Here is a 24,465-nt window from a genome sequence, read left to right on the forward strand (position 1 = left end):
GAACATTGGAAGAAGGAAGGCTCTCTCTGCTTCTCCTGCTTGCCTTGTGGGACTGAGCAACTGCTGGATCCTTAGATTTCCATTCCCAGCTGCTGCTGACCATTGCTGGGAGTTGATCTACAGACTGTAAGTCATCAATAAATTCCTTTATAGAGACTACCATAAGTTCTGTGACTCTAGAGAACTCTGATTAACACACAAGTTTTCTCTGTATAGCCCTGGGTGTCCTGGAACTCACTCTGTAGACCAGGCTGGCCTCAAACTCAGAAATCGGCTTGCCTCTGCCTCCCAAGTGCTAGGATTAAAGGCATGCGCCACCACCTGAGCATTCAAATATATGAGCTTATGGGGGTTATTCTTTCTCAAACCACCAGAGGGAGGAGCAGGCTTCCATTATTATGAGTATAAAAACCTTTTTCCTGGGGCTGGTGAGATGGCTCAGCGGGGAAGAGCACCGACTGCTCTTCGGAAGGTCATGAGTTCAAATCCTGACAACCACATGGTGGCTCACAACCACCCATAATGAGATCTGATGCCCTTGTCTGGTGCGTCTGAAGACAGCTACAGTGTACAGCTACAGTGTCTGAAGACAGCTATAGTGTACTTACATATAATAAATAAATAAATCTTTAAAAAAAAAAAGCAAAAAAACCTTTTTTTCTCTGTTCAGTCATCATGCCACCATTCTTGGATAAGTATACCCAGTTTTGCAAAGACATAAATTACTATGCCTTTGCTATTCTTAAATCTCTGTGGAGTGGTGAACTGTGATAGGCAGCCTGGTCTCTGGTGGAAGCAGGCTTAACACCCCAGCCCCCTAGCAGGTGAATGTCACTTGGGAGGAACAGCAGGTGTTTGGCCACGCCCCTTGGGCTCCTGGCTCCTGTCACATAGCTACAACCTTCCCACAGCCACCCCAGCCTGCAGAGAGGTCTGTGACTGTTAGTCACATAGGAGTAACACCAAGCTTTTCCACATGCAGATAAGGGATCTCCAAGCTCTCAGACCAAGCCAATGAGAAGTACCTGCTGTCAGATTCTGACCCACCCAAAACTGTATATAAGAATCCTATCCAGAGGGATTAAGGTGTGTTTATTAATAAAACTCTCATCTGAGAGCTTCCATCAGAAGAGGCCTACTCTCCCGAAGCTCCACCCGAAACTCCCCTGCACTTCTCCCTGGCTAGTTGGCCTCTCATTGGCCCAGCCCCACTCAGCACAGGGTGATGTGGAGTAACTGAGACACAACAAAGGTGGTGCCAGCTGCAGCAGGAGAGGTGTCCAGAGATGACTCCTCCTTCCTGCTCACACTTCCTCCCCTTTGCTTAAGCCCTTTAACCTGGCCGGGCCAGAGATCTCCGTGGAAAGCTTCCAGTACACAGGACACAAGTCTCCAGTGCTCTTATTATGAAGTGAGAGTCTACAATTCTCACAGCAGTGACCAAGCCTGCTCAGTCAGTCAACAGGTTCCCCAGCATAGGAGCGAGGATTGAAAAGAAAGAGACGATTAGGTAATACTGCAGCATGACCTCAGTCAATTCTGAGACTGAAGGCAGGTTTATTTTTTCCACTTTTATACCATTTTAATTACATATAAGTAATAAGGGCAATAAACACAAATAGTCAAGGAAAAAACAAGGCAATATGCAAAGTCCCATGATCACTCCTGTGATCGCTGTGTCTAAGGGCTTGTCAGGATTCCTGTGACCGCTGTGTCTAAGGGCTTGTCAGGATTCCTGTGATCGCTGTGTCTAAGGGCTTGTCAGGATTCCTGTGATCGCTGTGTCTAAGGGCTTGTCAGGATTCCTGTGACCGCTGTGTCTAGGGGCTTGTCAGGATGACCAAAGAATCTGAGCCTACTTCCTTGTCCCAAGCCCCAAATCAGATTCTTGCCAGAAGCCTACTTCTTTTGTTCCACCCTAAAATTAAGATTCCTGTCTGAATTTATTTCCCTATCATAGCCTAAAATTAGATTCCTGCCTGAACTTACTTCTTTGTCCTTGGCCAATGTCAAATTCCTTCCAAGCAGGCCCCCAAAGCTAACCACACAGAGCCGTGCTGGCAAAGTCAGCAACTCTAGAGGACACACCACCATCATCTTATGCATCTCTTTATTGTCCATACTTAAAAAAGTCTCTCTCTCTCTCTTTCTCTATAACCCATTGTCTATTCTTTTCTCCCTAAACTCGAGTCTCCTGTTTTCCCTTATAAACTGGAAGCCAACAAACCTTAGTGAGCTTTCTGTCTCTGCTCCTCACAGCTGAGATTAGAGGCTTTGGGGTGACACCCAGCTTGCTACATGGGTGTTAGGATTTGAATTCCACATGATTGCAAGTAAGAGCTCTTAACTGCTGAGCCATTTCTCCAGCCCTTTATTTACTTTTTTGAGTTCTGGTCTTAAACTGCCCAGGCAGGTCTTGAACTCCCTATGGAGTAGAGAATGATCTTGAAATGATTTTTCAGCTTCTCCTCCAAAGTGCCAGAATTACAGCATATGCTATGCCTGGTTCTGTTCTTTTATATTTGGAATGTTGTATGCACATGCATCTTTTTTTTTCTTTTTTTTGTTTTGGTATTTTTGAAACAGGGTTTCTCTATGTAGCACTGGCTGTCCTGGAACTCACTCTGTAGATCAAGCTGGCTTTGCACTCAGAAATCCGCCTGCTTCTGCCTCCCAGGTGCTGGGATTAAAGGCGTGTGCCACCACCACCCGGCAATGTGCATGCATCTTAACAAATAAAGAGATAAACATTTTGCTTAATAAATTTTCTCACTGGAAGGCACCTCTGTTAAATAGAGCATGACCAGCCAGAGGCCCTATGGTCTCTTGCCTTCTACCAACAAAGCCCATTTTCCATGTGTAGCCATGATCTTGTTTATACACTCACTCCTCAGGGAATGGTCTCTTTCCTCAACACAACTAGGAAATTCAGCCAAATTGTTTTTATTTATTTAGTGTACAAGTGGGGTACTCGGTGTGTCACAGAGAGAGTGTGGAGGCCAGAGGACATAGAGAGTTGATTCTCTCCTTCCATCATGTGGGTACCTGAGATGGTATCCTATTTTGGCATCAAACACCTTTAGCTGAAGAAAACTTCTCATTAGCCTCTCATCCAACACTTTATCTTTTTAGATTATTAAAGGAGGCTATGGAGAGACAGAAGGTGTAAATAAAGAGAGGCTGGGTCTGATCATAGCCTTCATGTACGGTGAGGGTGCATTTTTGTGCAGATGGCTAAGATACCCATAGAAGATGAGATGTGGCCTCTTGCGGGGGTGGGGGGTAGAAATGACTTCATAGCCCGAAAGGGAAGCTGAGAAGTGTACTCTATCAGCAGGAAATTATCATCATTGTAGTTTGAAATTTATCTTAGAGGTCTGAAAAAGAAGTTCTTAGACTCCAATAAAGGTACAACTTTACTTTCACAGAGGAAAAACACAGTTCAGAGAACTTGGCCTAAGTCCTACTAATTCTTGGGCTCCTTAAGTAGCTCTTTAAAGGCTTCCTATTCTTTCCAGGCCCCGCCCCTCCGTTCAGAGCCCGCTCCCAGCTACCAAGTCCTCTTTCCTTTTCTTCCAGACCCCGCCTTATCCAAGGCCCTGCCTTCTCCTACTTTACATATCCCGCTCCCCAGCAGGGTCTAGGTGTGCGCCTGCGCATAGCGAGGTTTCCTGGTCCGGTCACGTGCTCGGCGCTAGCCGGCCAAGATGGCTGCGTCCTGCGTGGCGCTGCTGGTTTTGGCGCTGCTGGTGCCGCTGCTGCTGCTGGGCCTGTGGAAGCGTGGGCAGCAAACGGGCAGGGCCCGGCACGTGGTCGTCGTGGTGCTGGGCGACTTGGGCCGCAGCCCCCGCATGCAGTACCATGCGGTGTCATTGGCCCAGAGCGGCTTTTCGGTGACGCTGCTGGGGTTCTACAGTGAGTGGCGGGGACCTGGGAGGAAGGTTCAACCAGGAGCCTTGACTCTCCCTGTTTTGGGGCCGAGGCAGGAGCGGCTGTGCTCCTCTCCTGCCTGTTCTGGCCTGCACCGCTGCTTTCTGATGTCTGAGAGCAGCGGGCGTCAGCCACCGATTACTATACGTGAGGACTACAAATAGATCGGTTGCAAGGTGTCTGTCACTTGACTTGTTTAGGTAGTGCAGAGACGGGCTGGAACCCTGGTGTGTAGGACCTTAGTGCTGGTCACCACTTCCTCGTGCTGCCTTTGTCACTGAGTTGGCAGGCCAAATGTTTCTTCACATCCCTTGTCCAGCCGCAGAGCTTTTCTAGCTGTGGATGGTTCTCTAAGGTGTAGGCAGAGGTGTCCACTCCTTCATCATGCCCCATGTGGATGACTTTGCAGGGGTTCACTCTTACTATGCAGCCTCTAGCTGGTTTGGATCTCACTACGTAGGCCAGAGTGTCCTTGAACTCACAGAGATCCACTTGCTTCTGCCTTTAGAGTGTTGTGATTAAAGGCATGCACTACTAAACCCCTCGGGTATCCAACCTTTTGACACAGCCATATGAAATCTACCAGCATGCCGGGGACATTCAGAGCTCTCCTCAAACACATGCTTCAACCTCAAATTGGATCTGCGAATTTAGGGTGGCCCAGCTCCATCTAAGGGAAGGTGGGAATAGCTCTTATTGGTCCCCGTGTGGAGTGCTATCCCAGGGCAGACTGCCATCCAGGACTCTACTCTTCATCAATGTAATGGAGTCCCTGCTGTGTGCCAGTCATCAGGTTACATTAAGTAGATATGAATGCCCTTCCAGGGTATTCTATAGAAGAACACAAAGTGACCTTGTTTCCCATTCTGGCTTCTGGGGACTGGACAGGTTTTGATAGGTGTTGCTCTTCTTCCAGCTTGTTTACTTGAGACAGGGGCTTGCTTTGTAGCACATGCTGGCTTTGAACACTTTCTCCTGCCTTATCCTTCTGAGTACTGGAATTACAGATGTGAAGAAACACATCCAGCTGACTAACTTTGATGGCTCCTTCTGATACCTGAAAGGGCTCATTTGCATTTGCAGACTCCAAACCTCGAGATGAACTCTTGCTGAATGATAGGATTCAGATTGTGAAGTTGACAGATCTGCGGGGTCTGGGAGGTAGGATCAGTCAGCTCCAGGTTCCTGACTAGGGGTGTGGGTTGGAGGGATGCTTGTGTATTGGGAAGATGAGGGGACTCTCAGAGTGCCAAGAGTTCTTTTGTAGAGACGGGTGTTTTCTGACTTGCAGCTGGGCCCCGAATTCTCCAGTATGGAGTCAAAGTTGTATTTCAGGCAGTGTACTTGTTGTGGAAGATGATGTGCACAGACCCTGCAGCCTACATCTTCCTCCAGGTAAGTGCCAGCTGCTGTCTCCTTCTGTAAGAATCACTGTTAGCAGGTCACTTGCTGGTCTTTTAAACATGCACACATTGGGTTGTGAGTGTGGCTCAGTAAGGTCTTAGATTTGATTTCCAGTTCACATACAAAATGAACAAATTATCAAATGTATTTAATACTTGTGTGTATAAACTATAAAAACATGGGGAGGGCTGTTGCGCTGGTGAACTTGCAACTGTACAAGACCAGCATAAGGTCTAGTCTGCCAACACTGTAGCATGGATGGGGGTGGGGTGGATTCATAGGGGTGCCATCCCTAGCTAAGGAGCTGTTGGCAGTTAGTGGTTGTTGGGGGTGGGTGTTATCTCTTTTCCCTAGTGTGCCCACTAATAAATTGCCCACTCTCCAGTAAACAACCCCTCACCTAGGTTAATACAAGCAACTCTAGTTACTAAACTAACTCGGTCACTAAAGAAGAAAAGGTGAGAACAGGAGGGAGAGAAGGAAACTGGTACTGAGGGATGACTGACAGGTGAGGAGAAACTGGAGGAAGGGAGTGGGGAGTGATCAGAGTCGTGAAGCTGATTGTTCTTCAATACCATGAAGAACAAATGGGACTGTGTCTGCAGGGTGCCGCAGCAGTGGCTCAGTACTTGCTTGCTGTTTTTGCAGAGGACCCAGGTTTCACTCCCACTATCTACAATAGGGGCTTACAACTATTTGTAATTCAAGTTCCAGGGATCCAGCACCCTCGTCTGGTCCTCCATGCTTGGGTGGTGAATTCTTTACCTACTGAGCCATCGTTTTAAGTGCTCTTGATCGTTGCTGATTTTGGGGTTTCCAGATTGGGCAGTTTGGTTTCTTTATAACTTCTTACTCCCCTTTTTTGTTGTTGTTGATGCTGTTTTTGTTTTTATGGTGGAAGGGGTCTTCTTTTTGTCCATTGGCTGATGAGAGCCTTGTAGACCATGGTTTCTTTGCTGTGTGGTCACTCCTCTAGGCTACATGGGCCATGGCCTATGCTTCCTCCACTGCCTCTGAGTCTTTTTCCTAGAACCCTCCAGGTCTGCCTGCTATTGCCATCTGCTGGTTTGTGGGCTGCATTTGTGGGAGCAAACTGGTCATCGACTGGCACAACTATGGCTACTCCATCATGGGCTTGGTCCATGGCCCCCGCCACCCCATTGTGCTGCTGGCCAAATGGTGAGAGGGTGTGAGTGGTTCCCCCTGGGTTCGTCATTAGAGAAGGGCCTTGGTGAGCAGGTCTGGATCTGGAGCAGGGTCCTTAGTTCCACTCTGATCCTGGTTGCCAATCTCATTGTGTGCTTCTTGCTGTGGGGTCAGCCAGCTGTATCCTCTCTGATACCTTGCTGGGACTGACTGCTGTCTGTGAGACCAGCAGGTCAGGCAGCTGCTCCTGTCACAGAGCACCAGCTTTGTGCCAGGCTCCAAGCCAGGTCCTGTGTTTCCCACTCTGTCTCCATCACCCACAGTTATGGTGCACTGTAAAAGTTAGGGGAGTGGGCTGAGAGTGATGCTGCCTCTTACTGCACAGAAGTCAGTCAGGAATCAGCCCCAGGAAGCTGCATTCCAGAGCCGACCGGTAGCTGGAGGGAAGAAAAGGCTGCAGTACTCTGGTGTAGCTCCAGTGCCCAGACTTTGGCTTTGAATTTCTGTTGGTCCTCTTGCTTCAGCTACCTATACTCTGGGATTACAGGCACAATAAACTACACCCACTTTAGTAATTTTACATTTTTTTTCCCTTGAGACAGGGTTTCTCTGTGTAGCCCTGGCTGTCGTGGAACTCTGAAGACCAGGCTGGCCTTGAACTCAGAGATCTGCTTAACTCTGCTGGGCTTAAAGGTGTTGGCCACCACCAGTTAGCAATCCTACTTTTATGATTTTTTTGGTAATTAAATTTGCTGGTTCATTTTTATTTTTAAGTATTACTTTATTTAAAAAAACAAAACAAAACAAAACAAAACAACAACAACAAAAGACAGCTGGGTGGTGGTGGCACATGTGTTTAATCCCAGTACTTGCAAGGCAGAGGCAGGTAAATCTCTGAGTTCAAGGCCAGCAACAAACAAACAAAGTTACCTTATATATGAATATTATTTTACATATGAATGTTTTGCGTGCATGTTTGTCTGTGTTCCATGTGTTTATCTCGTGCCTGCAGAGGACAGAAGAAGAGATCAGATCCTCTGGGACTGGGTTCATAGATGGTTGTGAGCTGCCATGTGGGTCTAGGGAATTAAACTCTGGTTCTGTGGAAGAACAGCCAGTGCTCAGGCATTTCTCTGGTCCCTAAACTTGTTTTTTGAGTCTCATTAATTGTAGGCTGGTTTTGATCTACCTCTCAAGTGCTGGTATTATAGGTGTGCACTACCAACACTTATTTTATCATGTGCTGGGGATGGAACCCAGAACTTTGATGCATTATGGGCAAGCTGTCTACCAACCAAGCTACATCCCTACTCATTCAATATGTACATGTATGTGTATATATACATATATGTATGTAATACACACATATTTGAGACAGTGTATATTGTGGACTGGCCTCAAATCTGAGTATTGTAGGATGACCATGAATTCTGATCCTCTTGCCTTTTTCTCCTTCCGTTTTAGCATTTGGATACACATGCACCACCATGCCCCATGTTTTAAGCACTAGAGGTAGAACCAGGGCCTTGAACGTGCCAGGCAAGCTGTCTACCAGCTGAGCCACATTCCAGCCTGCAGCTTAGTAACCTTGATTTGCTCTCTCTCTTCCTCATTCTCTTGGGATGAAGCCTCACCATCACTGCCTCCCTTCAGACTGCAGTGAGAGACAGCTGCAGACCTGAGTGTGCAGGGTGTCTGAGATGTGGCTAAGCAGCCCTTATTGGGTTTCTCCTCTTTATTGCATGAGCCTGAATTTGTGGGAATTGATTCCCTTTAAAGTCACTATGTAGGCAGAATAGTGAGAGGAAAGGAAGGTTTGAGAGAGTAACTTAGTGGGAGCTCATGGAGCATTCTGATAGGCTCAGCCCTAGCTCTGCAGCCTTTCCACTGCCTGGGGTATCAAGTCATGTGGAGGTTGGGGTGGCATCCAGGCTCATCCCAGGGGTCCATGCTGATCCCCAAGATATTTTGTAGGTATGAGAAGTTCTTTGGACGCCTGTCCCACCTGAACCTGTGTGTGACCAATGCTATGCGGGAGGACCTGGCAGAGAACTGGTGTGTCAGGTATGCAGGGCCTGGGATGCCCATCAATGCATGTGTTTTGAGAGCTACAGTCCAGTGCTACAGTACTGTATTGAAGTACTCAGGCCTGGGAGATGGTTACTGGTTTTGAGAAGCCAAAGGGGGAGTCAGGAGGCCTTCTTCCCCTGCCAGCTGTGTGGCCCAGGACATTTTGGTGCTAAATATCTGCACCATTCTAAGGAATTTTCATTTCTTGTCTCTTGGATTTCCCCAAACTGTCTTGCTTTTTGGGATCCTGCTGTGTCCCCTTGCTTAGATTTTTCTCTGCTCACTCCCATCTCATGTCAGGGCTGTGACTCTCTACGACAAGCCAGCATCTTTCTTTAAGGAGACGCCCCTGGACCTGCAGCATGAACTCTTCATGAAGCTGAGCCGCACGTACTCTCCATTCCAGAGTTGGTATGTCTCCCTTCTCTCTGCCGTCCTGGTCTCCTGCCGACCTGCGGATTCACTCATCTAGAGGCAGCAAACTAAAGCTGTGACCTGTCACCTATTGCTGTAAAAAGCTGTGACCTGTCACCTATTGCTGTAAAAAGGTTTCATTGGAACACAGGCCACCCATTCACCTCTGTGTTGTTGGTGGCTGTTGGAAGCCTGGTGTAGTGGTGAATGCCTGTAATCTGGGGACTTGGGAGGCAGGAGGATTGTAAGTTTGAGGCCAGCCTGAGCTACACAGGAAGCCCTTGCCTTCCCTTGAAAATAATGGTTCCTTCCACATGGCAGCAGTGGAACTGCGCTTCACAGCAGTTGATGGCCCACAAAGCCGAAGGGATCTCTACTGTCTGGCTTTTAAGAAACTGCCTGCTGAGCCCTGAGCTATCTTGTCCAGCTGCCAGTGGGTTCTTGTTGGGCAAGGGACCTGAGTGTCCCCTGGGCATCTCACCTGCCCATGTCTACCGTGCGCTCCTAGGAACTGAGCATGGCGGGGGAGGTGGGTCAGTATATCCTTACAGGGATGCTAAGCAGGCAGGGTGGGGAGCCTATGGAGGTGGCACTGAGTGGTGGAGTGGGTGTTGCTCATATGTAACCTCAGTGCCAGCAACCAGGATCTGTGAGTTCAGTGAGGTGCCAGCATGGCTGTGGCCTGCCTCTGGCTCTGTTCTTGTGCCACCATGTCTAATATCTATCTCTTCTCTGATTTTTCAGCTCAGAGCCCTCAGACCCTGACACAGAGAGGTCGGCCTTCACTGAGAGGGATTGTCAGAGTGGGGTTGTGAGACGTCTGCATGGGCGGCCAGCACTGCTCGTGAGCAGCACTAGCTGGACAGGTCTGCCTCCCCAGCACCTGGGCTGTGTGCCCAGCTTGCTTTGGGATCCAAGGGTGGGTATCTGAGTAGGGTAGGCGGTTGGGAGGCAACTGTGACTCCTCTTTTCTCTCTGTAGAGGACGAGGACTTCTCCATCCTGTTGCGAGCATTAGAAAGTAGGTGTGTGGCTGCATCAGCAGCTCAGAACTCGGTAGGGGCTGCCTCTGAGTCCCTACCTGACCTTTTGTTGAAGCCTGTCATGTGGTCTGCCCCTGGTGTCATGGGTAGGCCTGCTTGAGATGGTAGGGGGGGCATGGGAAGCTTACTGCTCTTATGTGGTCACTGAGTGGCTAGACCCTCAGTCGGATGTGTCTGGGGACTAGCAGCCCTTGGGGAGCAGCCTCTCATTTCTTACCTATTTTCTCCTGGTTGTTGTGCCTTTTTTAAAAATAGAGTTTGAGCAACAAGCACTGACTGGAGACAGCCTTCCCTCTCTCGTCTGTGTGATAACAGGTACTGATGAGAACACCATTTCATGGGTTTAGAAGGGCGGAGGGTGAAGAATGGGCACATGGCCTTTACAGGATACGTGTGTAGGACACTGTCTTGTTGGTCATCACCTCAATTCTCCAGGGTAGTTTCTCTCTTCCTCCCTAAGGTCTTGTCTATGTCAGGCAAGTGCTCTACAACTCAGATATATCTCCATACAAGTTGTCCAGGCTGGCCTTGAACCCACCCTGTAATCAGGCAAGCCCTGATATACTAACCCGCTTCAGCCTCTCAAGTAGCCGGGACAGGCCTCTGTCAGTAAGCCCTCAGGGTGGTGTTTCTACCATCTGCCTGATATGTAGAGAGCCTGAGCTCAGAAAGGACTCTGGAGTACGGACTTCCATCTGGGATGGTAGTACTTAGCCCAGACTCTTCCCTTTCCCAGAGGATTTCTAACCTCTGGAGGTTGGAAGCAGTATGGCTTCTGTTCATTTACAGGGTTAGGCAGCTACATCCTCCTGTTCCCTCCTAACTGAGTTCCCAGGGCGGCTCACTACCCTTTGGGGGCTCAGGTATGCTAAGGATGGCTGGCGTCACTGGCGCAGGTGGAGATGCTGTGTCCATCTTGCTGGCATTCTAGCATTATCTTGGACCCCTGTGCAATCTGTAGCCCTGTGCCAGCTAGCTGGGGTGTGTGCTCAGCATCCCAGCCATGGGATGTCAGGGCCTGATGCGGCCACTGGTGGGTGTGGTCCTGGGAAAGGGTTGTTAAGTGGCAGCTGGAGCAGCAGGACCTGCCCACTGGCAGAGATGGACAGTGGGCATGGTGGTGTGGGTGTGGTGCTGGGAAAGGGTTGTTAAGTGCCAGCTGGAGCAGCAGGACCTGCCCACTGGCAGAGATGGACAGTGGCCATGGTGGTGACTTTTCTTTTCTGTGAAGGGAAGGGGCCGCTCAGAGAGCACTACCGCCACCTCATCAGCCAGAAGCACCTTCAGCATGTGCAGTTCTGCACCCCATGGCTGGAAGCTGAGGACTACCCACTGCTTCTAGGTAAGAGGGCAGGCTCTGGGGAGGGCAGAGGCCACACTATCCCATAAGAGCAGACAGGGAACATGGTACCAATCTGTTTGGCTGTAGTTTTTGAGACAGGATCTCTGTATCCAAGGCTAGCCTTGAGTTTGTAGCAAAGCCTCCTGCCTCAGTGCTCTGAGTGCTGAGACTACCGGTGTGCACCACCGTGTCTGGACTTTTCCTTCATTTGTTTGTTGGTTTGTTTTTGAGTAAGATTTCAATGTATAGTTGAGGTTGGCCTTGAACTTGTACAATGATCCTGTCTTAACCTCCCCACTGCTGGGCTCACACAAATGCTCCACTCCTCGGCTGATATCTGATTTTTGCTGGATTTGTTGTAGATTTGGTTTCCTTGATTTGATTTTATTTTTTTCAGTTTTTGTTAAGGTTTTACTTTTGAGACAGTAAAACCTTACCTTGAACTCAGAGAGATCCAGCTGTCTTTGCCTCCCAAGTGCTGGGATTAAAGTCATGCACCACAGGCCTTGCTCAGCCCTACATTTTTAATCTTGAGTTCTTATAATTATTCTGGCAAAGAGCATCTAATGAAGTTTGCCACTGTAGTCATTATTTGTTGTGTTTATGTGGGTATGCAGTGGGTAGCACACTTGTGTCATGGCAGGTATATGGCGATCAGGGGACAACTTAGAGGAGCTGGCTCTTTCCGTTCTCTGAGATCTAGGGATGGGGCCAGGTTGTCAGGCTTGTCAGCAAGCACCTTCTCCTGCTAAGCCAATCTTTTTTTTTTTTTTTTCGAGACAGGGTTTCTCTGTATAGTTCTGGCTGTCTTGGAACTCACTCTGTAAACCAGGCTGGCCTCAAACTCAGAAATCCGCCTGCCTCTGCCTCCCAAGTGCTGGGATTAAAGGCGTGCGCCACCACCGCCTGGCCTAAGCCAATCATTTATAAGTGGTCACTGGGTGGTGTTCTTGACAAGGCCAAGTGAACCAAAACCATAGCTCTGCTACCACAGTGCCTGCGAGTTTTCTCTTTGAAAATGAGTTATGGCTAAGTATGAACAATAAATCAATACAAATAAAAATGAACAAAACCAAAGTATCCATTAGGCAGAGTGAGACAGGATCCAGTGGTCAACCATGTTTTTGCCTCTGGTTAGGCTGCCTGGCTTCTTGGTCAGCTTATGCCATCTGTGTTTGGGGCCAATCTCAGGGACAGCTTCTGATTTCCACTCATTGTCTGGGGGTCACTACATAGGCCTGGGAGAATGTGTCCTAGGATTTCGACTGTCTTTGCAGGGTCAGCGGATCTGGGTGTCTGCCTACACATGTCCTCCAGTGGTCTGGACCTGCCCATGAAGGTGGTGGACATGTTTGGGTGCTACTTGCCTGTGTGCGCCGTGAACTTCAAGTGGTAGGAGCAGATACAGAGCCTTACTTGGGGCGTATTCTAGATCAGCATTTGGGGGCCCTGTGGTTCTGCTGAGCTCCAGTGAAGGCCAGTCAGCTTGGTGCATCCACTCCAGTCACACCAGTCATCCAAGTGCAAAAGGCTTTAGGATGTTGGAAATAGGAGCCTGTAGTCCGGAGGCAAAGGCCAGAGGTCCTGGAGCTGGAAACCTAGCTTGTGTTACACAGTAAGTTCCTGTCTCAGGAACAACTGTAGCAAGGAGCATGTTGAATGTGTCTATGTCAACATGAGCTTTTTTCTTATCCCTGCTGCACTGCTGGGATATTAGATGTCACCTAGAGAGGATGTTCATGTGGACCATATGCAAACACAGCAGCATATGGGACATAAGGGACTTGAGCCTCTGGATGCACAAAGGGAGTCCTGCAGAGAGCAGGACAGGTCAGGGGGTTGCTCATGGTCAGCATGCTCCTCAGGCTCACGCTGAGAGAGGGATGCTGGCCACACACGCTTGTCTTGCTTTACCTCTGCTCTGTGGCTGAGCTCATGGCTGCCTTGGATTATCTCACCAGTGCAGTTCTGGGACTCCATTTTCCCTGGCCAGGGCGGATGTGAGCACAGAGGCTGCAGCTTGGTAGTAGGAAGCAGCCTCTGGATGGGAAGCTGAGGATGTGAAACCCTTGTGTGATTCAAGTTCAGGGACTGTCACTCTGAAAAGCTACCCTTAATGTGTGGGGCCAAGTATAGACAAGCTGGGACCCTAGCTCTCAGGCTGGAGAAAAACACAGAAACCATCTCAGGACAGGAAGGCCACCTTCCCTTCTTCAAATCAGCCTGGCATTTTGACATCTGTTCTTGTAGGCCTTTCTGTCCCAAATACTTCAGCTCAGAACAGAGGCCAGTTTCACCTGAGGGGGTAGTGGTGGCTCAGTTCGGTTCCTTTTCTTCTCTAGCTGGCTCTCAAGTCCCTGGTTCTCTCTGCAGTTTAAATGAGCTCGTAAAACATGGAGAGAATGGCCTGGTCTTCAAGGATGCTGAGGAGCTGGCAGCTCAGCTGCAGGTAGTGGGCCTACTCCCTGTGGGGCTTGGTGCTTTGAAGCCTGGCATTGAGCCAGCTCCATGATCCCTGCTTCCCACACAGGGGCAGCTATGGTGGAGCTCTGGGGGTGTAGAGAAAGGGAGCAGAGGGCTCCAAGGTGGCCTCTCAGTCTGGGCTGTCAGCCACTCATTCACACTGTTAGGGCGTGGAAGAGCCATGCACAAATACATACGCCTGCCGTATTTGTTCAAAGATGGGAACTGTGCTGCCCTTTAAGGAAGGTGGAGGCCAAGGGAGCATCTGCTGAGGGCCTGACCTTATACAACTAATGTCCTCTCGTTTCTGACCTTAAGTCTGTGTAAGAACTCTGCAATACCATTCTGGAATGGATGGGAATACTAGTTGTGGACATGTGCAAATAGTCTGAGTTCCAATAAAACTTTATTTACAAAGCCAGGTGGGCAGGACCCAACCTGAAGGCTGCAGTTTTCTAGTCCCTGATAGACACATTAAAGGCTTCCATCTTAACTACATCTGTAGGGATATGCTAAGGATGGGAGGGGAAGGGGAGAGGGTAGCAGGTGGAGGCTGGCCATTCTCCAGGGCAGGGATGTGGGTGAGCAGATGGATCCACTAAGTGAGGGGAGGGGCACTGCTGGACATGAGCAAGATGGACCTGGCCTGGTGCAGGGAGCTAAGTTCCAATTTTCCTTTTCCTCTAGATGCTTTTCTCAAAGTTTCCTGACCCTGCTGGAAAGCTAAGCCAGTTCCGGAAGAAACTCCAGGAGTCAGAGCAGCTGCGTTGGGATGAGAGCTGGCAGCAGACTGTACTCCCTTTGGTCACTCACAAATGACCTTCAGGCCCAGAGGACAGGGCCCCATCCATCCTGTGGCTACCCGTCCTGCCAGGGCTTTTGAGTGCCCCCTAGTGGTCAGAAGCCTGAGGACAGCAGTGGGTGACAGGAAGAGTGATCTGGCAGCCGAGAAGCTCTTCTGTACTGAGCACTCTTATTCCTGCTGGACTCGTCACATACCTTGAGTTCTGGTTCTGCTGGGCAGCTGTGAGCTCTGGGATATCCTGTGCTCATAGGCTTGGCTGAGCAAGGCTGAGCTGTCTGACAGGACAGTAATACTTAATAAATTTGTATATTTATTTGTATAATGGAGACGCTTCCACTGCAGATGAGCGGCTGAGGGCGGGCACCAGTGCTTAGCCTGTGCTTACTGTACATCTGTGGTCTGTTCCTTAACAGTCCTAACAGAAGCCTTTTCAGCTTTCCCATGACAGTGATCTCATTTTTCAAGTCACCTTCAAACACCATGGCGAGCAGTCAGCATGATCTTCAGGATTACGATGGTTGACTGCTCTTCATAAGGGAACAGTTTGCCAGTGTGAGGGGGTACCTCTTCCCAGGAGAACCCGGCACGGTCTAGATAAGAGTACAGAGATCTCAGGAGGGCAGTTGACACAGGTGTGCACTCAAGCTGATCTGCTTGGGCCCGGGTTTCCAGGCCCAGGTAGATGCTCTACAGGTGTGTGTATGTGTGGCCATGCTTCGTCTAAAGGAGGTCAGCAGAGGTTCTGCTCGCTCGTTTCCCACTTCATTCTCTTAAGCCCCAGCCATCCTGTCTCTGCCCTAGATGGCAGTAGAATTACAAGTACTTATTGCCACAACCCAACTTTTTACATGGTGCTGAGGATCCAAACTTGGGTCTTGTATGTAGAGTAAGCACTTTTGCTTACTGATTCTCTCCTACTAAGCCTGTTGGGCTCCCTGCCTCTCTGCGCCTGCCTGCCCTGTCAGTTGGCACAAGCAGAGATCAGCTATGATCTAACTGCCGCTGTCTGGCTTTAAGGGATTTGCAAGTACTGTGAGCCAAGATGGTTTCTTAATTAGACTTGTGTTACAAATAAAGCTAATAGTTTAGAGAGTAGTGCAGGCAAAAACAAAAAAAAAAAAGTACACGAGGCTCTAGATTCCCACCACCTGAGTATAAGTTGGCACACATTCTGTAGATTCCTTCGTTCCTCCTAGTTGTAATTTTTTTTTAAGTATTATGGATGGAATCCAACTGTGCACATAGTAGATAAGTATCCTACCATTCAGGTAAGCGCTCTGGTCCCCATAAAGAGTTATTGAAGTCAGGCACAGGCTGGATGCTCTTTGGTACCCTCTAGTCCTCACAGGGAAGGAATGTGGCAGGCTGTGTGTGAGATCATCTGAAGGACAGTGGATTCAGGTGGCACTCGCCTACATGCACTGGTTGGGGGTGTCTGCGTGTCAGCCTGTCCATAGCCGCTGGGGCAGGTGAGTGGACAGCTGCTGGAGAGGCCTTGGTAAGGGAGCTGGGCCAGGATAACATCACACTGCACTGGGTATGTGTGGTGTGCCTTGCTTGGCATGCAGGGGCTGTGGCGATGGCTTTGAGTAGGTGGGGTGTAGCTTGGACTCAGCCACAGGAGCCTGGGCTACTCAATCTGAGTGCCTCAGGGTCTGCATAGCTGAGGTGGGATGTCTGGACACACCCTAGGTACTGGTGAGTATCAGGCTGGGTGACAGACAAGATTCACAGTAGTGTCACCTGGGGCTCTACAATGGCAGCCAACTGCCCACGGCCTCTGCAAGCCAGGCTGTGTCCCAGGTGAATGTCACCACAGAAAGATAAGGATGCTGAGGAGCAAGGCCAATGTCAGCCCACTTGTTAAGCCCTCCTCATGACAGAATGGTGGCCCACAGGTCGGGAACTGACCCAGCTCTGTGATGAACAGCTTGCCTGTGTCCTGGCTGCGGATAGTATAGGCCACATAGAAGTCAGCAGTGTTCTTCCTCTGGCAGTGGGCGAGCATCTTCAGGACCCTGACCAGTGACAGTGTCACCTCCCAGCAGTACAGCACATCTACAATGGAAAGGCTGTTACTGAAAGGGCCCCCCACCAGCTGCGGGGGTGTGGGGTGAGGGCTTGGGAGCAGCAGTGTTAGGATGTGTGCTGTTCCGTAGGAAGACACCCAGGTGAAAGGGAAGCCCCAGGAGCAAAGGCCTCTACAATGGACCCTCCTGTGGCAAAATCGGTCCTGTGCCCCTTGCTCACTTAGAAGCTCTGTAGTGAAGCAGATCCTAGCCTGGCTTTGGGCTTTTAGAGGGTGGAGGGTGGGGTGTGCTGTTCTCAGTGATCTGTTGTGATAGGGAGCAAGACTCTGGTGGCCTAGGCAAACCTTTCTTTCAAAGACTCCATTCTGTTTCCTAAGAGACTTGGGCTCTTTTGCTATCTCTAAAGGGCACAAGTCAGGGACTTAGGACCCAAATGGTAGACAGATGTGTGCCAAGGCCACATGGCACAGTGATGGCGTATCTGCACGGAGCCAGCATGGACAGTGTGGCGGAGCTTCTCAGCTCTTGTTCTCTGAATTGGTACCTGCCACCTCATTTAAACACGACCCAGGATGATGCTAACAGGTTAAAAAGTTGGATGTGGCCCTGGGAGGACCACAGGCTGCATGGCCTAAAGATCCTGGGTGACTTGTCACCAGCAAGGGAGGGCACAGTCCTTGTGGTGGGTGGGACTGCTCTAGTGTTCATATAGGAGCTGGGAGGGAAATCAGTGGCCTCAGGGCAGCCGTGGCAAGGTACTCCTGGCCACCTAGTGTGCTGCCCTGGCACCTATCCTGCTCATCTTAAGTCTTCTGAGGACAGCTGGCTGTTCATGGACAGCCACAGCAGTGAGAGCAGTCGTCTCCAGAGGGACCTGAGGCTCTGGAGTATGGGCTGTGACATCGGGAGCCCGGGGTGTCTCTTTGGGGTTCTGCTGGTCCCTGCCTGCAGCACCCAGAGCTTCTTCCTGCTGGAATGAGCCCTGCTGCTGGGGCATTACCTGCTGCAATGACAACGTCCGCCTGGAAGGCAGAGAGCTGAGAGGCTGTCACCTCGTCCCAGTCCAGCTGGGCTACTGTCACCTTCGGGCTGCCTGCATCAATGGGAGTGTGCGGGTCTAAGGAGAAGCCGTTGAGGAGAACATTTCCACGGAGCTGCTCAAGCACTTGGGCATGACAGTCGCTGAAGACGTACGCTCTGGGGTAGCATGCCTTGCAAATGGCCAGCCCTGTGAGGCCAGCTCCGCTGCCTAGCTCCAGGATAGTCCTGAGTGGGAGACGGGGACCTGTGTTCACAACTGCACCAGCGCCAACCATCTTAGTGCCCTGCCCTATGCCCCAAGATCACCTGTTGGTGAAGACTGCTGGGTTCTCGATGGCCCATTCTGCCAGGTAGAGAGCAGCGTCCCATGTAACCAAGCCTGTGGTGCCATGGGACACAATGGCAGTGCTCTCAGAGAGGGTGACTGAATTTCCTGAAGGCTGTAGACAAGAAGAAAAATAAACAAAACCATTAGAGTATGACTGGTGGGACCTAAAGCATAGCAAGTGCATGGCTGAGCAGAACATGATATGGTTATGCTGCAGAAGGTACTCAACAATGAAAAGTAACAACCTCCCCACACAGGCAGTGTGGCTGATCTCAAGGATATTGTGCTGATCGAAAAGAGCCAATCTCAGGTTCCATGTTGTGTGATCCCCTTCGTCTAACACCTTTAGAATGACCCAGTCAGAGAGAAGAGAGCATGCGTGGTGAAGAGGGGAAAGCACAACACAACAGGCATGTCTCATACCAGCAAATAGCTCCGGTGGCACTGGGTGGACTCTTTGGCCATCAGAACCTCTGCCAATGCCTCGTACAGTGCATCCAAAGGCTCCGTGGGTACAGCCTCATGCTGGGAACAGACGGCCTTAATTGAGAGATCACACTGACCCTTGTAAACAACCATTCTGTCTCTTGCTTCTGCCTGCTCTGTGAACAGGACTGGGTAGCTTTCACAGCTTTCATGGGGCTGGAGATAGAAGCCAAGACCGTGTGCACGCTTGGCCGGCATTGGACTGCAGAGCCAGACTCCAGCCTCATCTTACTGAATTTAGAGGGGAATGTTGGAGTGGGAGGCATGCCAGCATTTGAACAACTTAGAATTAAAATTAACAAAATTAAAAGTGCAGTGGTGGGGTGCCTCAAGGAGAGGTGTGGAAAGAGGGCAGGCAGAGTCTAGGAGAGCCACATTGCCTCAGAGAGGTGCTGCTGTCCATGTGAGCCCCAGGCTCAATGCAGAGGCTTTCAAGATGCCGCTCGGTGCCACGGAAGCATGGCTTCACCAGGCCTCACAGCCCCGTCTCTCCTACCAGGGTGCTGAGGCTTGGGGCCAGAGTGGTACAGAAGCAAGGCTCACACCTGTGCTGAGCCTGTCGAGAGCTACCAGCTTTAGGGCTGACTGAAGCTGGCCCGCTGCTCTTCTCCATGGCTGTCTGGAGTGGCATGGAGCAGGTCTGGATCTGTCCTCCAAAGGTATCTTACAGAGGTTGAGAGGATTCTGGCCAGCAGCCCAGTTGGGAGAATAACAAGGAACTAGGTGGGAAGGGACTGTGAGAACGGACTTCCAACAGGGGTGCATGGCTGGTAGGACTGGGGAGGAGGAGGCATCTTCATTCACTGGCAGGGGTGGTCTGGTAGGAAGGACAACCTTACTTTAGGAGGAGAAGCTGCTGCTGAGAGCCCTGCTGCTCTCCTCTGTCCTTTCTGACCATGTTCTCCCCACCAGCGGCCCCCTCCAAGGAAGCCCTGACCCAGAGCTTACAGAACAACCAGAGGGCAGGGAGGTGGGGCTGCTGGCACCTGGTAAAACTCTGGAGCTCTGTATCCCACTGCGTGGCCTGTCCCCAGCAGCCACTACCCATCACTGACCTTTTTGATGAGCTTTGAGAGAAAGCAGCGGGCATACTTCACAGATGGTCCATGCTGCACACACACAGGGTGCTTCACAGTCTAGACAACCAAAGACAAGGTGGTTGCTGCAGAGTCCTGCCTTCAGTGTCCTAGATGCTTCATATGACTGGAGGGGGATTGATGTTCCAGCAAAGATATGCAGGAACAATGTGGGTATGTGCCCTGGGCATCTACAAGATGGAGTCTTTTCTTGAATTGGTCTTGCTAGATAGCATGGACTGGTCTCAAATTTGCAATCCTCCTGTCTTAGGTTTATAGGTATGTGCTGCCATTCCAAATTTAAGAATAAGTTTTAAGATCTTTCTTTAAGACATTTGCATGTAGCAGCATAACTCTGGGTAGGCACCTGAGCTCACAGGCCCTTTCCTGCCTACCCAGACTGGCAGGTGGGAACAATGCTAGCTTGTTGTGAGGATGAAAGTGGGGTATCTGGCTTCACAGAAGAGGTGAGGGCCCAGTGGCAGGAGCCAGACTTCTCAGATGTCTGTTGTCCTGGCGATGAGGTCTAGGTGGGGAGGAAGGTTGGAGATGGGGTTGAACAGGCAAATATGGAAGAGCAAAAGCTTTGCCTAGAGAACTAGTGCCTCAGTGGAAAGCCTCCAGAAGTGAGGTGCTGGCTCTCCAGCCAGGGGGAGCAAGGGGTAGCTCCCAGGTGGCTCTGAAAGGTCAGAGGACCAGCAGAAAGCAGGACATGGAATGGGGCTGGAAGGAGGTGTGGCTTGCTGCCTCGTGAGAACTACAGGAGCCCGTGAAGGCCCCTTAACATAGTTCCTCATGTTGTGACCACCAACCATAAAATAATTTGATGCTACTTCATAATTAATTTTGCTACTGAATGAATTATGATGTAAATATCTGTATTATCTGATGGTCTTAGATATCCCAGAGGAGTCACAACCCACAGGCTGAGAACCATCGTTCTAGTCCTGCTCTGGGCTCTAATCACATCATGATCCACAGGTCATTGAGAACTGCTCCATTAAGGCCTTCAAGGGCTTCCTACTGAGGGCTCATTGGTAGATAACGCCATTAGATCTTAAAGGAGTGTGCTCTAAGTTTGGTTGGGTCACCCATGGAAGGTTGTAAGACAAAGCCTGCCTGCTTCCCCCTTCATCTTTCTGATACAATATAGCTTAGGCTGAATTTGCATTGGCCCTGGTTCAGCACAGAATTCCTGGTCTAGGCTCCTAGGGTGGGCTCAGTGGCTAGGGGAAAATTTATTCCCTGAATTTATATGCAAACACGCTCCTCTGGCGATTCCTTCTGAGGAGGAAGACTACAGTTTTCCCCTGCTGGAAGGTCAGGACCCGTAAGAAGGTCAAGGCACAGGACATGGTGGTGTGATCTGTCCTTGATTCAGGTCATGGGCACATGCATTTCTGAGACCAAAGCCCACTGCTGATTCCAATACTAAACAGGCAAGATGGGCTTTATTATTTTTAACTTAAATGCAAAGAAGAACATTTCAGAGCAGTTAACAAATGCTGGAAGCAGTCATCTGTCACCTGTTATCTCTCTGTGGTTCAAGATTTCCCAAGTGGTGTGGGGTGGAGAGATGGCTCAGTGGTTGAAAGCACTGGCTGCTCTTCCAGGGGACCCAGGTTTGATTCCCAGCACCCATGTGTTAGCTCACAACTCTATAATTTCAGTCCCAGGGGATCTGACACTTTTTTTTTTCTGGATTCTAAGGACAGTGTATGCATGTATTTCACACACACTCACACACAGAGACACAGACAAACACACAACACACACTAACAAAAAACAACCCAAAAGTTAAAAGTCATCTAGAAAAAACTGGCATAGTAGTACTCCATAAAGTCTTAAAAAAAAAAAAGGAAATATATCTAGCTTCTCTCATCTCATGCAGCTATTTGAGTTTCTTCTTCATCCATTCAAACCAAATGTCTGTCTGTGGTGATGACGCCTCTGGGTAATGCCAACCCAAGTGCTGTATTTCTGTTCTCTGGACACTGGTATTTGGAAAAGATATAGGCAAGGCTTGGGTCTGTTGTCTGGGGATGTTGGGGCTCTTACCTTCTGCAGAATAGCCAGCAACAGCTCAGAACCTGAAGGGTCCTTTAGTTTTTCTTCTAGGCTCTGTTCCAGGGAGAGAGAGAGAGAGAGAGAGAGAGAGAGAGAGAGAGAGAGAGAGAGAGAGAGGGGGAGGGAGTGTATCAGGGGCATTTTCTCAGCAACATTAACTCCTGTGGAATATTCTGGTAAAGAGTATCAGTGATCTCTGCCCAGGGACTTGGAGCTCATCTAAAGTGGATGCCACCAGAGGTGAACTTGGTCTAATGTCATGGGCCATATGTGGCTGAGTTTGAGAAGACCAAGTCCTGATTTGCATCAGATGTGCCTGTCCAGCAGTCATGGGATCATGGCAACTTAGGGGCTGAGCTGCTAAGCTAAGAATCTGTTACAGTATAAAGGCCTGAGACCTGCTCCCTAAGCTCGAATCCCCGCGGACTCAGATGTGTGGTGCCAAGCCTCGGAATGCCATCTTTGTCACAGGGAGTATAGCTACAACTCCAGTCAGGCAGGTATGTGACATACAGCAAGCTACTTTATGTCTCCAGAGTGCCTCTCGATGTCCTATCAGGTCCTCTGCGACTTGCCTTGACCCTTTTCTGACCTCAGCTGCACAGTCTCATTTCTGTTCATGCCCCTGCGGCCACACCAGCTGGTTTGCTGTTCTTAGTCACAGCAACCATGCCTCTAACACCAGACCCTTGCTTCCTCTCCTCCGAGACCACCCTATGGCTGACTGCTTTGGGGCTTGGGTAGCAGGTGAAATGTCTCTGTGGGGAGGCCTTTGATGACTCTACTTTATTTGCCATTTCCTTGTTTATTTTTCATCTGTCTGAGACAGGGTCTCACCTCGTAGCTCTAGCTGGCCTCTAATTCAGAGATTCTCCTGTGTTGGTACCCCATGCTGTGACTGTAGGCATGAGCTCCCACACATGGCTTTACCTGGTGTTTTCTGGTTCCTTACTGTTTTAGGGCTTGTCTCTTATGTGTTCTGACGTGCTCTGGTGTGCAGCTCACGGACGGCATTCAGTAAATACTTACTGATCCAGTAACTGCTAGGCAGCACTTGGTGCACTTCCACAGTCAAGTGGAAGTCAGGGTTTGTACTCAAAGTGAGATACAGGAGGGACTGCCTCTCAAGGAGCAACAGAAATAAGGCAGGGGAGTGCACAATTAGTGTTCATGGTAAACTCTCGAGGTTCTTGGTAGAAGCACTCTTACGTTCATTCTCCTATAAATAAGCAACAGTTTGGGGATGGGGCAGTGTGACTCCCTAATCTGGAGCTGTGGGACTCTCCCTTTCTACCTTGGCCGCCTTCAGCAAAAGGACTGTCAGTCTGACAGCTTATACCAGCTTTGGCTACCTGAACACTCCATAGACACCGTTAGACAACTAGAGCTGATTGTAATAGCTGCTCAAGGTGTGGCCTCAGCCAGTGCTGTTCGAAACACTTTGCGCCAGAACTTTTTGCTGTCACAAACCTGGGTGCAGCGTGTTGCTCTGCACTCATTTCCTTGTAGGACAGAGGGGGAGCACGCCCCCTAGTGGTCTAGCGGAAGGATGGCTGGCATGGAACAAGAGGCAAGGCTGTGATTGGTTCAAACACCTACATAGCCTGCTGCTGTGGCTCAATGAGGGAGCGTACTGTAACTGTACGTTTCTAAGGGCTGCTGCCAAAGATTGAGGAAATCCATATACCTAGGCCTGTTGGCAGCCAAAATGTCCCAAGAACTCCCGGAGGACCAAGGGTCTCATATGCAGAAAAAATCGCCACTCTTGCCTGCCTATAGCAAGCACAGAAAAAACACAACCAGCAGAGATCCGCACTCCCAGAACTTCTTGTCTATGATTTCTAGCTGGGCAAAGGAAAAGAAGTCCAGCTGTTTAGGAGCAAGAGGCTGCTATCATTGTATCCTTTACTGTGTACTAATTAGAAATGATGGCACAGAGATGTAGCCATTTGTGTCAAGTCCCACAGCACATAGGGGTTTGAATTAGAACTATAAGCAGGAAGCTGGTCTTTCTGGCCAGGGATTCTTTCTTTCTTAAACTCCTGGGCAAATGGAGTGACAACAGACGCCAGTGCTGTGCACTGTGGGTGACCCTGAACAAGTACTTACTTAGTCCAGCACGTGAACTATCATTATTACATTGGACACTGAATGAGAACCTATATGCTCTTCGAGTTTTGCGTTAAGACCAGAGATGTTTTATGTCGATGAAATAATACAACTACCTAAACCACCCAACGAAACCGGGCAGACTCTGGAGGAATACAAATCTACAGTGACTCATGTCGGTGAGCTCACCGCACAAGAGTTAACAGCGAGGCACGCTCTAAAGGAGCCTCGTGTCCGAGGTGCAGGTCTCCAGGCCACAGGGAAGTCCCGTTTTCAGTCCGTACTCCCTCCGAGACGGTTCTGCCTGAAGCCTGCCCTTCGCATGGGGAACTGATCTCCTTTTCAGGAGAGCGCGGCTCTTGCCATTTGAAGGCGTTTAGTTTTCCAAAGTTGTTTTGCAGTCGCCAAGATGACCGATTAGTAGCTTAAAAGTTGCTAAAATAATCCAGCCCGGTTCGTGACCCTGTAAAACCCTGCCTGAGAAGGGCCCGTCTGTCTTCCCCAGGTCCAGCGGTGAGCAAAAGCAGCCCGAACCTCCCGGCCCCGCCGCCCGCGGTGCTCGACCCCAATACCCGCCGCGCGCCCGCCGCCCACCTGCCAGGGAAAGGAGGGCAGCGCGCGAGCCGCCAGGAAGCGGCGCTCGAAACTCTGCAGCAGAGACGTGGCCCCCTCGTGGTCCTCAGGCGCCATCGCGGGGCGGGGCCAGAGTTGC

The 24,465-nt window shown here is 50.0% G+C and overlaps 2 protein-coding genes across 6 annotated transcripts; one reads left to right on the forward strand and one right to left on the reverse strand.

Annotated features, from left to right (window-relative positions):
* The first annotated feature begins 3,672 nt into the window (after positions 1-3,672).
* Alg1 (ALG1 chitobiosyldiphosphodolichol beta-mannosyltransferase) lies at positions 3,673-14,935 on the forward strand. 4 transcript variants are annotated; one of them, XR_004116167.1, is made up of 13 exons: positions 3,673-3,915; positions 5,014-5,091; positions 5,222-5,325; positions 6,365-6,513; positions 8,455-8,544; positions 8,851-8,961; positions 9,709-9,830; positions 9,946-9,984; positions 10,262-10,321; positions 11,238-11,348; positions 12,626-12,740; positions 13,691-13,797; positions 14,499-14,571. XR_004116167.1 is itself a non-coding variant. In XM_031361631.1 (13 exons), exons 1-13 carry the CDS (start codon positions 3,708-3,710, stop codon positions 14,628-14,630), a joined length of 1,395 nt encoding a protein of 464 aa, XP_031217491.1. In that variant the 5' UTR covers positions 3,673-3,707; the 3' UTR covers positions 14,631-14,935. The 4 variants fall into 4 exon arrangements, 2 of the variants coding, with proteins under 2 accessions (XP_031217491.1, XP_031217495.1); XR_004116169.1 differs by having other exon boundaries at positions 12,626-12,687; positions 13,722-13,797; XM_031361631.1 differs by having other exon boundaries at positions 13,722-13,797; positions 14,499-14,935.
* Positions 14,199-24,465, reverse strand: Eef2kmt (eukaryotic elongation factor 2 lysine methyltransferase). 2 transcript variants are annotated; one of them, XM_031361647.1, is made up of 8 exons: positions 24,348-24,465; positions 21,636-21,698; positions 19,557-19,637; positions 18,439-18,540; positions 17,994-18,127; positions 17,647-17,912; positions 16,528-16,674; positions 14,199-15,206 (listed from the first exon to the last, which is right to left on the reverse strand). In XM_031361647.1, exons 1-8 carry the CDS (start codon positions 24,441-24,443, stop codon positions 15,088-15,090), a joined length of 1,008 nt encoding a protein of 335 aa, XP_031217507.1. In that variant the 5' UTR covers positions 24,444-24,465; the 3' UTR covers positions 14,199-15,087. The 2 variants fall into 2 exon arrangements, with proteins under 2 accessions (XP_031217507.1, XP_031217515.1); XM_031361655.1 differs by lacking the exon at positions 18,439-18,540.

The sequence above is a fragment of the Mastomys coucha genome, unplaced genomic scaffold, assembly GCF_008632895.1.
Source record: "Mastomys coucha isolate ucsf_1 unplaced genomic scaffold, UCSF_Mcou_1 pScaffold12, whole genome shotgun sequence".
Classification (NCBI taxonomy): Eukaryota; Metazoa; Chordata; class Mammalia; order Rodentia; family Muridae; genus Mastomys; species Mastomys coucha.